This window comes from Melospiza melodia, chromosome 1 (assembly GCF_035770615.1).
Source record: "Melospiza melodia melodia isolate bMelMel2 chromosome 1, bMelMel2.pri, whole genome shotgun sequence".
Lineage (NCBI taxonomy): Eukaryota > Metazoa > Chordata > Aves > Passeriformes > Passerellidae > Melospiza > Melospiza melodia.
Genome location: NC_086194.1, coordinates 174,108,197 through 174,121,066, shown reverse-complemented (window position 1 = coordinate 174,121,066; position 12,870 = coordinate 174,108,197). Strand labels below are relative to the sequence as shown.

The 12,870-nt window shown below is 50.7% G+C and overlaps 1 protein-coding gene across 1 annotated transcript; it reads left to right on the top strand.

Annotated features, from left to right (window-relative positions):
* The first annotated feature begins 10,585 nt into the window (after positions 1 to 10,585).
* On the top strand, positions 10,586 to 11,963 carry LOC134418412 (erythroblast NAD(P)(+)--arginine ADP-ribosyltransferase-like). Its single transcript, XM_063156701.1, has 2 exons — positions 10,586 to 11,329; positions 11,916 to 11,963. Exons 1-2 carry the CDS (start codon positions 10,586 to 10,588, stop codon positions 11,961 to 11,963), a joined length of 792 nt encoding a protein of 263 aa, XP_063012771.1.
* The last annotated feature ends 907 nt before the right edge of the window (positions 11,964 to 12,870 follow it).

The window sequence follows — 12,870 nt, the reverse complement described above, 5'->3', positions numbered from 1 at the left end:
GGCAGGGAGAGGCCACAGGGACCGATGTGTACACTGGAGGACACAGAGGGGACATGGGAGAGACACGGGGAGGGTTCCTCAGTGAGGGACTGGGTAAGGGAGTGGGATCAGCAGGTGAGTGGGGTCAGGGGGAAGGGAGGCACTCCTGCCCAGCCGACACCTAAACATATCTGAGTTCCTTGATCCCAAATCCTGGGGTTACTTATGCCTCCCCAAGATACCCCAGCCCCACAGACCCCAATCCCACAGTACCATCGCGACCAGAAGCCCAATCCCACACCTGACTACAAGTCCCCTCAGCCCCAGCAGAATCCCGACCCAAATCCTGGGGTCACTCCCCGAGACCCCCGGTGTCCCCCTCAGCTGGTCCCCAGACCCCACTCCTACTACCATTCCCGAAATTCTTTGGTGTCACCCTATAACCTCAACCCAAATCCAGGCATCATCCCCAGCCCCAAAAGTGTCTCCCAGCCCCCCATTACCCCAGTCGCACTCTCACCATACCGTGTCCCCCCTCATTTTCCCCCAGAAAACCCCATTACCCCAATCCCAGACCTGTGACTCCCCCAGTATTCCCCCATGTCCGCAATCCCAATCCCTCAGTCCCGTGTCCCCTCAAGGAGTCCTCCCACACTCACCCCTCCACAATACCTAAATCAGCTGGAGTGAACTCCCGGATAGATATGGAGATAGCAGAAAGCCAGAATTCTTTATCAGCTCGGACTCACAACAGATCTCTCCTGGTCCTGCACATCAGGGGGAAATTTGCCATGGGGTATTTATTCACCATAATTATAAATATTCATTAAAATGTGTCCCTTATCTAATACAGAAACTGTACTTTTCTAGTAAATCATTTGCATTGATCCACCTTCTTTGACAAGTCCTTTTATTGTCCTGGAGAGTCATAAAAATGGGGCTTCTGGGGCTCAGTTTCACCAAATACCTTGATATCAAAGGGACTGTTCCTGGAACAATTTCTTTGCACAGGTGCTGTTGGTTCCTGTTACAGAACTTGCCAAAACCCCACTGGAGTTCCCTTTAGCTGTTTCTCCAACGGTTCTAGCCGTGACTTTCATCCTGTGTGCACACTTCTCCATCCTTTTATAATTTCTGCCAGTTTGTCTTCAGGCTTTGTCCAGCACCTTCAGGGAAGGGAAAATTTCCATTCTCTCTGGTATTTGTCACTTTGTGACAGAAATGCTCCAGTTCTGTCATCATCCATGCTGCCCTCCAGGATCTCCAGGTCTTTCCTGTCCTGAGGAGCCCAGAATGGGCAAGAGCACTGGGCAGAACTGGACATGGCACCGGGTAAAACTAGACATGGCACTGGGAAGAGGTTGACACGGCCCTGAGCACAGCTGGAAATGGCTCTGAACAGAATTGGGCACAGCACTCCTAATGTGCCTCACTGGCAGGGAGAGGGACATGATCACTACCTGACTTCCTGGCCTCGCTCATCTGAGTGTCCTCCAAATCCCTCCTGGCCCCTGGCCACACGGCCAGCTCCACTGGTCACCCAGCAGCAGCCCCCGGTCATTCCCCAGATCTGATCCAGCAGGTCCCCACCAGCCAGGCAGGGCACTGGTGCTAAATTGGGCCAAAACCAGCACAAGTCACCAACCCTGAACAGACAATTGAGGGTAAAGCACCAGAACTGGGCCTGGCCATCCATTACCTGACTCTGGCAATGCCCAGTCCCCTCTCAGACAGAAATTCTTCTCCCCTATTCATACTTGGAATGAAATATGTGTGAAGTTCCTCCCTCAGGAAGGGCATGCTCCCCAGCAGTCCTCCTCAAAGGTGGGAGAAAGAGACGTTCCCACAAGTGTTGGTATGGGGAGTGACAATGAGCCCTGCTTAGGAATGGTCACTTTTGACTGGCTTTGTCAGAATTACTTCATGGAATAATTTTGGTAGAATTATTTAACGGAGTTGTTTTGATAGAATCAGGTAATAGATTTTATTTGACACAATATGTTAATAGAATGTGAATTGACTAAACCGGACCTTCTGGCCACACTGTGCCTGAAATTGGACATCATGCACACCCCAGAACACGTGGTGACACTGCCCTTTCTGAGCATGCCTCAGTGTCACCAGTGCATCAGTTAGCAGGAAATGCAGTGTTTTGAAGCAGAAGTTGTTCTCCGATTCCTGGCAGGAGCATGCAGCTGCACACATGGCTGCGTTGAAGTCCTTGTAAATGTCCTTTGTTGTGTAGGCCGTGAGAGCGACGGTCTGGGCTGGAGATGCCAGAGGGGACAGTGGGAACCCCGGCTTTGCCAATGAGCCTTGGCCTTCACCCAGGTCTGGGTGAAGAAGGGAGGATTCACCTAGAACTCAAAGTGGCTGAGGGCTGGCAAGGCTGCGATAATGGCAGGGCCTCAGCCCCGGTACTGGTTATTGAAGGAGTCCTGGGTCCTGTCCAGCGGCACAACCTTGATGGCTGCAGTGGTCACTGTCATTGCCAGCAGTGCCAGGGGGTGAGCCAGGAGAGCCATGGCAGGGAGGTTACTGGGAGCAGTGTGGGAAACTCGGGGACAAAGTGGGACACATACTGAGGGGACACTGAGGACACACGGGGGTACATGGGAAGGGTTCCTCTGTGAGGGGCTCAGCATGGCCACCAATCTCCAACCAGATGAACTTTAGTACAGTGGCCATTTATTCCCATTTCCTAGGAGGCCTTAGACATTATCCTTTTGTTCTCCTATGCAGTGAATCTCTTTGTCAGTGCCATGATTGCCTTTGGCAAATTTTTATGGATTGTGATCTGTACTCTATGTATTTCATCCTGTATTTAGCAGATAACCAGTTCTGGGGTCTTAATTAGATAATAGCCTTACAGATGGGAACTGCTTTAACATGTATGCATTACATAAAAAACCAAAAAAGAGGGAGATGTGGAAGCCCAGACCACTACAGAAGTTCAAATGGGGAGCACAGCAGACCTTGCAGCCCTGGTACAGTGAAGACCATGAGAGAGAAAAATTCAATAAAGAACAGAAGTGAAGACATCATCTCTGGTCACTCTGACCCTCTGACGCTGACCACTCTGAGTAAAGAAGAGATGACAGGGACGTTGCTGGTGAAACAGACAACAAGGACATTACTAGTGAAAGAAGGATAATTGAGAAAATTGTGTTTTTAAGGGGACTGGGGCAAAGGGGTCCAAGTAGAAAATTTTCGTATGAACATAGTGAGCTATAAATCCTGGTAAACTGGTGTAATAAATGGCTTTGCTTTGCTGGCATTGCAGAGTCCATGTCTCTCAATCCCCACACCCCAGCCGCCCAGTCCCAATCCCAATCCTCTGTTTATCCTTCCAGTGTCCCCTTGGTGCTCCCCAGGATCTCATTTATACTCCCAGACATTTATAGCCCTGTTGTGACCCCAGGTTGCTCAGGAACCTCACTCATACTCCTTAAGCCACCCCGTCATTTGCCCCCAACCATCTGCCTTGGTCCTCTCCCAGATGCCAGTACTGCTCACAGTCCTGTTACCCATTTCATGTCACCCCAGGACCCCAACCCAAATTCAGAGACCAACCCGTGACCCTGCAATGTCGGCCTGGAGCCCTCCAGGCCCCCACTCTACAATCCCAGTCCCATGTCCCTCCACTAGTGTCCCGTGGAATAGTCCCAGCTACCAATATCAGAATCGGCAGGAGCGAACTCCATCATGGAACTGAAGGTAGCAGAAAGATCGAATTCTTTATCAGCTCGGACTCACAACACATCTCTCCTGGTCCACATCAGGGGGGCACCTTGTCAAGAGAATCTGTTAATCCTAATTATAAATATTCATCAAAATGGGCTTCTTAGTTAATACAAAACCAGCACATTTCCCGTAAATAATTGGCATGGCTCGGCCTCTTTTGGGAAATAATTATTATTGTCTTGGAGGGTCATAAAAATGGGGTGATAGGAGGTGGGTTTCACTAAGTGCCCCAATATGCCAGATGACCTTGCCTCAAACTTTTGCTTTTGCAGTGACTGCTCTTTTTGTGTTACAGAACTTGCCAAAAACCCCTCACTGCATTGCCCTTTATCTCTTCCTCTACAGGCTCCAGCAACCTTTGCCCTTCTGTGTACATATTTTTACATCCTTTTATTGTTTTTTGCTCGTTCTTTTTAAAGCCCTATGCAGCACCTGCAGGAGAACTCAAACTTTCTATTCTCTCTCTTATTGCTCAGCCTCCAACACCCCAATCCCATGTCCCTCCAGTGCCACCCAGTCCCACTCCCCATTTCTCACTGAGTTGCTGCCACACCTCAGATACCTGTTGGAGATCCCTATCAGATGACATCCCAGTAGGCACCTTGAACCTGAGTATGGTTCTCTTGGGGGAGTGCCTGGGTGACTTCCCTGGCCTTGTTGGTGTGGCAGGAGTACTTCTGGACCCCTCAAAAAGGGATCCACCAACACCAGGAGATACCTGAGCCTATGTTGGCATGGTAGTTCAGAAAATCCATTGGCCAGTTATAGCCAGGAGTGTTTCCACTTCCAGTGATGCCTGGAGGTGATGGTTTTGAATTCAAAGGGTTCTTTTGAAGACATATCAGACATTGCTCTGTAACAGACCTGACAATTTTCTCCTATGGACACTGAGGATCTGAGGCTGCAGACCAGTACCCTTCACATCAATGCCCCAGAGCTTTGCTGTTGCTTTTCTCCTTTACAAATTGCAGCATCAGTTGGGGAAGGCCTGAAACCTGGTTATTGGGAATTACCTCTCACCCACTCACCCAGCCACCCTCTTTATTGTGTGCTTCTAGATAAGCAGCCAATTTTCAATCTGCCCAACTCTACCGAGGCTTCACCTCTGGGGCTGAAATTCCTTTCTCAGGAATTAACACCAGGATGCTTTGTTTCAGAACCTCTCATGCAGCTTTATTGTAAGTTTATTTCCCACAGGGATTTGTCAGTCCTCAAGCTGGTATGCCCTGGATTGTTGTACAGCTACTTCTTTGGGCAGCTGGGTGGTAAACAGGACACACAGGGACTGCTGCTTTCCTTGGTACACAAAAAGCTCAAAGGAGAGGAAATCCCACGGGAGATGCAGACCTGAGGAGCATCTTTAAGTTACCGAATGCCTGTCCTTCCGCAGGAGTCCAAATCAAGGACATTCAGGGGCCTCATGTTTGAGGGAGCCTTCAGGGCTCCTGTGGGGTGCTCTTCAAAACAACTTGGCATCAGCCAGGATTGGCACAGATGAATGTAGGCCACAGCAGTGACTTTTCTCCTCATCCAAGTGGCCAAGAAATCCAATTTGCGACAAAGGTTTCAGGTATATACTCTGGTCACTGTAACTGAAAGGAGATGTGGAACAAGGGGAGGAGCTCAATGTGTTACAAAGAGCTCTGGAATTGGCAGTGAGGAAAAGGGCAAATATAGGAACTCACTTGCCATCTGCTTTGAGCATTGCTCATGCCCATGGAGACATATGGAAAGAAAGAAGTCAATTACAGCATAGGGATCTCCGATTAAATATAAGCAAGAATTATTGTCCCTCCTTGATTCCACCCAGCTGCCCAAAGAAGTGGCTGTACTACAATCCAGGACACACCAGGTTGGGGGTTGAAAAATCCCTGTGGGAAATAGATTTGCATTAAAGCTACAGGGTAGGTTCTGTGACAAAGCATCCTGGTGTTAATTCCTGAGAAAGGAATTTCAGCCCCAGAGGTGAGGCCTGGATAGAGTTGGGCAGATGGAAAATGGGTTGCTTATTTAAAAGCCCACTATAATGAGGATGGCTGGCTGGGTAGGTGAGAGGTAACTCCTAATAACCAGGTGTCAGGCCCCCCCCCAACTGATGCTGCAATTTGTAAAGGAGAAAAGCACCAGCAAAGCTCTGGGAATCGATGTGATGGGGATCAGTCTGCAGCCTCAGAACCTCAGCGTGCTTAGGACAAAATTGTCAGGTCTGTTAGTGAGCAATGCCTGATATGTTTTTAAAAGAACCCTTTGAATTCAAAACTATCACCTCCAGGCATCACTGGTAGTGGAAACACTCCTGGCTATAACTGGCCAATGGATTTACTGAGCTTCCACACCAGCATAGGCTCAGGTTATCTCCTGGTGTTGGTGGATCCCTTTTTGGTGTCCAGAACTTCTCCTGCCACACCAACAAGGCCAGGGAAGTCACCCACGCACTCCCCCAGGAGATCATCCCCAGGCTCAAGGTGCCTACAGGGATGTCATCTGATAGGGGACCCCAATTGGTGTCTGAGATAAGGCAGCAACTCAGTGACCAGTGGGGAGTGGGACTGGGGGGAACTGGGGGAACATGGGACTATGAGATTGGGGTGTTGGAGGCTGAGCAATAAGAGAGAGAATAGAAAGTTTCAGATCCCCTGAAGATGCTGGATAGTGCTTTAAGAAGAACTAGCAAAAAACAATAAAAGGATGTAAAAGTGTGCACACAGAAGAGCAAAGGTTGCTGGAACCTGTGGAGAGAGAGACATAGGGAACTGCAGTGAGGGGCATGTGGCAAGATCTGTTACAAAAAAAGAGCAGTGCCAACCCAAAACGAAAGTTTGAGGCAAGGTCATCTGAGATATTGGGGCACTTAGTGAAACCCACATCCTGATGCCCCATTTTTATGACCCTCCAGGACAAAAAAAATTATTTCCCAAAAGAGGCCGAGCCATGCCAATTATTTACGGGAAATGTGCTGGTTTTGTATTAACTAAGAACTGCATTTTGATGTATATATACAATTAGGATGGATAGATTCTGCTGGCAAAGTCCCCCCTGATGTGCAGCACCAGGAGAGATGTGTTGTGAGTTCGAGCTGATCAAGAATTCTGTCTTTCTGCTACCTCCAGTTCAATCAGGGAATTCACTCTGGCCGATTTTGATATTGGTGGCTGGGGAGATTCCCCAGGACACTTGTGGAGGGACATGGGACTGGGGCTGTAGACTGTGGTCATGGAGGGCTCCAGGCTGACATTGTAGGGTCAGGGGTTGGTCCCTGAATTTGGGTTGGGGTCCTGGGGTGACATTAAATGGGTAATAGGGCTGGAAGTGGGACAGTGGGACTGGGGTCTGGGAGAGGGCCAAGGGTGATGGGGGTGGGGGGGCGATGGGGACTTTAGGAATTTGGGTGAGGTTCCTGAGCAGCCTGGAGTCACAGGAAGGTTACAAAGGTCTGGGACCAGAAACAAGATGCTGGGGAGTACCAGTGGGACACTGGAAGGGTAAACAGAGGTTTGGGATTGGGACTGGGTAGCTGGTGTGTGGGGATTGAGAGACAGGGACTCTGCAATGCCAGCAAAGCAAAGCCATTTATTACGCCAGTTTACCAGGATTTATAGCTCACTATGTTCATACGAAAATTTCTACTTGGTCTTCTTTGCCCCAGTCCCCTTAAAAACACAATTTTCTCAATTATCCTTCTTTCACTAGTAATGCCCTTGTTATCTCTTTCACCAACTACATCCTGGTTATCTCTTCTCTGTCAAGAGCAGTGAGCATGAAGGTCAGGAGTGTCCAGACATGATGGTCAGAGTGATCAGAAGTGATGTCTTCAATTCTGTTGTTGCCTTGATTCTTTCTCTCCCAGAGTCTTCACTGTACCCAGGCCATAAGGTCTGCCATGCTCCACAGTTGAGCTTCTGTAGCAGTCTGGTCTTCCACATCTTCTCCTTCTCTATTCTTCATGCAAAGAGTTTGTGTACCCTTATGTTAAAGCAGTTCCCACCTGTAAGGCTATTATCTTTTTAAGACTGTTACTGGTTGTCTGCTAAATACAAGATAAAATATATGGAGTACAGATCACAGTCAAGAAAAACTAACCAAAGGCAACCCTGTCCCTGACAAAGAGACTCACTGCATAGGAGAAAAAAGGATAATGTCCATGGCTTCCTTGTAAATGAGCATAAATGGCCACTGTTCTAAAGTTCCTATGGTTGGAACTCGGGGCCCATGCTGAGCCCTTCACAGAGGAACCCTTCCCAGGTACCCCCGTGTGTCCTCAGTGTCCCCTCAGTATATGTCCCACTTTGTTCCTCCAGTGTCCCACACTGCTCCCAGTAAGCTCCATGCCATGGCTCTCCTGGCTCATACCCTGGCACTGCTGACAATGACCGTGACCACTGCAGACATCAAGGTAGTGTCCCTGGACATGGCCCAGGACTCCTCTGATGACCAGTACCAGATCTGCTGAGGCTGCTGGCCCTCAGCCACTCTGAGTTCCAGGTGAATCCTCTCTTCACCCAGACCTGGGTGAAGGCCGAGGCTGAGTGGCAAATCAGGGCTCTCCCGTGTCTCCTGTGTCCCCTCTGGCATACCCAGCCCAGGCTCTTGCTCTCATGGCCTACGCAAAAAAGGATATTGGCAAGGACTACAATGCAGCTGTGTGTGCAGCCTGGCGTTCCCACCAGGAATTCTGGAACAACTTCCACTTCCAAACACTGCATTTCCTGCTGACCAAGGCCTTGGTGATACTGAGGCATGCTCAGAATGGTCAGTGTCACCACGTGTTCCGGGGTGTGCATGATGTCTAGTTCCAGACACAGTGTGGCCAGAGAGTCTGGTTTGGTCATTTCACATTCTATTAAATTATTCTGTCAAATCAAATCCATTAAATGATTCTATTAAAAAAACTCAATTAAATAATTCTACCAAAACAATTCCATTAAGTAATTCTGACAGAGAGAGCCAAATATGACAATTCCTAAGCAGGGTCCAATGTCACTCCCCATACAAACACTTGTGGGAACGTCTCTTTCTCTCAGCTTTGAGAAGGACTGTTGGGGTGCATCCCCTTACTGAGGGAGGAACCTCACACACATTTCATTCCAGGTATGAATAGGGGAATGGAATTTCGGTCTGAGAGGGGACTGGGCATTGCCAGGGTCAGGTGATGGATGGCCAGGCCCAGCTCTGGTGATTTATCCTCAATTGTCAATTTAGGGTCGGTGACTTGTGCTGGTTTAGCCCAATTTAGCACCAGTGCCCTGCCTGCCTGGTGGGGACCTGCTGGAGCAGCTCTGGGGAATGACCTGGGGATGCTGCTGGGTGACCAGTGAAGCTGGCCATGTGGCCTGGGGCCAGGAGGGATCTGGGGGGCACTCAGATGAGCAAGCCCAGAAAGTCAGGGAGTGTTAGGGCCCCTCTCCCTGCCTAGTGAGGCACATCAGGAGTGCTGTGCCCAACTCTGTTCAGAGTAATTTCCATCTCTACTATGGTCTGTGTCAACCTCTGCCCAGTGCCATGTCCAGCTTGGCTTGGGACTGTGTCCAGTTCAGCCCAGTGCCATGTCCAGCTCTGCCTACTGCCATGTTCCTGCTCTGCCCAGTGCTCTTTCCCATTCTGGGCTCCTCAGAACAGAAAAGACCTGGAGATCCTGGAGGGCAGCATGGATGATAACAGGACTGGAGCATTTCTGTCACAAAGTGACAAATAACAGAGAATGGATATCTTCCCTTCCCCTGAAGGTGCTGGACAGAGCCTGAAGACAAACTGGCAGAAATGATAAAAGGAGGGAGAGGTGTGCACACAGAATGAAAAACATGGCTAGAACCCATGGAGAAACATCTAAAGGGAACTCCAGTTGGGTTTTGGCAAGTTCTGTAACAGGAACCAACAGCACCTGTGCAACGAAATTGTTCCAGGGAAAGTCCATTTGATATCAAAGTTTTTGGTGAAAATGATACCCAGAAGCCCAATTTTTACAACACTCCAGTGCAATAAAAGAACTTGTAGGAGGAGGGAGATATATGCAAATGATTTACGGGAAAAGTACATTTTCTGTATTAGATAAGTGGCACATTTTAATTAATATTTATGATTATGGTGAATAAATACCCCATAGCTGAGTCCTCACTGATCTGCGGACCAGGACACATCTGCTGTGAGTCCCAGCTGATCAAGAATTCTGGCTTTCTGATACCTCCAGTTCCATCAGGGAGTTCACTCCGGCCGATTTCGGTATCGAGGGCTGGGGGGGACTCCAGGCAGACACTTAGTGGTGGACACGGGACTGAGGGATTGGGATTCTGGTGCTTGGGGGATACTGGGGGAGTCACAGGACTGGTATTGGGGTCATGGGATGTTCTGGGGGTAAGTGAGGGGAGAACACCGGATGATGAGAGGGGATTGGGGTCATCCGGGTTCTAGCAGACACTTTTGGGGCTGGGGATGATGCCTGGATTTGGGTTGATGTCCTGAGGTGACACCAAAGGAACTGGGGAATGGGAGTGGAATTGGGGTCTGAGGATGGGTGAGAGGGACACTGGGGGGCTCAGGGTGTGACTCCAGGATTTGGATCAGTGTTGTAGGGGGCCTGGGGGAACTTGAATTCCTGTGAGTATAATTGGGCTTCTTGGGGGGCTGAGGTACTGCGCAATTGGAAGTGGCATCCCTGGGAAGCTTGGGGAGGCCTAAGTAACACAGAATTTGGGATCAGAGACTCCAGACATGCCCAGGGGTCTGCTGGCCAGGAGTGCCTCCCTTCCCCCTGGGCTGACCCCACTCCCCTCCCCAGTCCCTCACTGAGGAACCCTCCCCGTGTCTCCCCCACATCCCCTCTGTGTCCTCCAGTGTCCACACTTGGTTGCTGTGGCCTCTCCCCGACATGGCCCCACTGGCTCAGACCCTGGCACTGCTGGCAATGGCCATTGCTACCACGGCTGTTGAGGTGGTGACCCTGGACATGGCCCCGTACTCCTTTGATGACCAGTACCAGGGCTGTGGCCCTGCCATGAAGGCAGCATTGCCAGCCCTCAACAACTCCGAGTTTGAGCAGAATGAGAAGTTTGCTGAGGTTTGGGTAAAGGCTGCAGCCGAGTGGCAGAGACGGGGGCCCCCTGAGTCCCCTCTGTCTCCAGAGCAGGCCACTGCCATTATGGCCTTCACAATGGATGGCCTGTCCAGCATGTTCAATGATGCTGTGCGTGTGGCCGGGCGTTCTGACATGGAATACCGGGACAACTTCCACTTCAAAACGCTGCATTTCCTGCTGACCGATGCCCTGGCAACGCTGCGGGATGCTCAGAAAGGGAAGTGTCTTGATGTTTTCCAGAGGGTTTGTGGGGTCTGGTTTGAGGCACAGCATGGTGATATCATCCGGTTCGGTGAATTCATGTTGGTGTCCCTGAGCAAACCAACTGGCGAGTGTTCCAATGACACGGTGCTCGAGCTGCACACGTGCCATGGCGTGGAAATCCAGTTTTTCACTGAACATCCAGAAGAGAAGGTGGTGCTGATGCCACCCTTTGAGACCTTCAATGTCACCCAAATCACCCAGGAAGGAAACAAGACACAGATCCAGCTCCTCTCCACCGGGACCTTCAGCGAATTCAACTGCGTGTGGTGTGAGGTGAGAACACTAAGGAACGGCCTGGGGGGATGGGAAACCCACTGTGGCCATGGGGACACCCATGAGAGGGCACAGAGGACAATGACACTCACTGGGGATGGGGACTGGGGCAGAGACACCCACTGTGTGTGGGGGAACATGCTGGAGACAGCAAGTTTGGGGACTCCTTTTGTGGGCATGGGGATAGGAACACCCATGAAAGGCCACAGGGATGGGGGCCCGCACTTCTGGGTGGGAACACGGACAGAGACACCCCTGCCAGGGGATAACAGGGACAGGGACAGAGATTGGGATCTCCCCGTTCTGACCCTGTCCCTCCCCGCCTTGGGCAGTGCTGTGAGAATGGGCCCTGTGAGCTGGATGAGGGTGGGTCATGAACCCCCATGGCTCCCCCCTGTAACCCCTAAGCCCACCATGAATCCCTGACCTCCCTGGCTCCCTATAGACCCCTGTGCCCTCACCGACATCCTGCAATGCATCACCTCATGGTCCCCATCACTCCTGTAATCCCTCTCTCCCCATTATGGCCATCCCCAAACCCCTCACTCCCCTCACAGTCCCTCTGATCTCTCTCTTTGTCCCTCAGGTTGGAGCATCCCCAGCACCCCTTTCCACCTCAGAGGACTCCTCCTAGCTGCCACAGCTCTGGCAGTGGACACCAGGATCCTCGGAGCCATGAGGCTGCCAAGGTCACTGAGGTCACCGTATTGACTGTGGAAGCCATGGCCACCATGATCACCAAGACTCCCTGAGATACAAGGCTTCCACAGCCACACTGACCACTGTGCATACCAAAGCCATTGGGCAAACACATTTTAATAAATAATTCTATCAAAACAACTCCATTAAATAAATCTGTCACAGCCAGCCAAAAGTGACAATTCTTATGCACGGCTCGATGTCACTCCCCGGACAACACTTTTGGGGACGTCTCTTTCTCTCAGCCTCGAGGAGGATCCTTGGTGAACAACCTCTTCCCGAGGGAGGAATGTCACACACATTTCAGTCCAAACAGGAATAGGGGAGAGGAATCTCTGTCTGAGAGTGGGCTGGACACTCCCAGGGTCAGTTGATAGATGGCCAGGTCCAGCTCTGGCACTTCATCCTCAGTTGTCTATTTGGGGTTCATGATTTGGGCTGGTTTTAGCCCAATTCAGCACCAAAATTAGATCAAGACCCCCCTCAATGTTGCCCTGATGGCCACAAAAATAGAGTACTGTCCCTTGGGTGCATTCTAGGAAGAGCATCCTGCCACATCCTGGACTTCAGGGGACCTTAAAGACTGGAAACTGGGAGGTTCTAGAGGGCATGGGCAGGTCCTGTCCCTGGGGGAACACAGTCCCCAGTGCCAGTCCTGGCTGGTGGGGATGTGCTGGAGCAGCTCTGGAGAAGGACCTGGGGGTGCTGGTGGGTAACAAGTAGAGCTGGCCATGACGATAAGGGCCAGAAGGGAACCAGGGGGTGTTGGAAAGTGTGAGGCCAAGAGGTCAGGGAGTGATTGTGCCCCTGTGCCCTGCCCAGGGAGGCACATCGCAAGTGCC

Excerpts from the sequence above, each read along its gene's own strand:
- LOC134418412 (XM_063156701.1), top strand. The coding sequence starts at position 10,586 with ATGGCCCCACTGGCTCAGACCCTGGCACTGCTGGCAATGGCCATTGCT. Across the intron at positions 11,330-11,915 it reads TCAACTGCGTGTGGTGTGAG|GTTGGAGCATCCCCAGCACC; the intron begins GTGAGAACACTA and ends TTTGTCCCTCAG.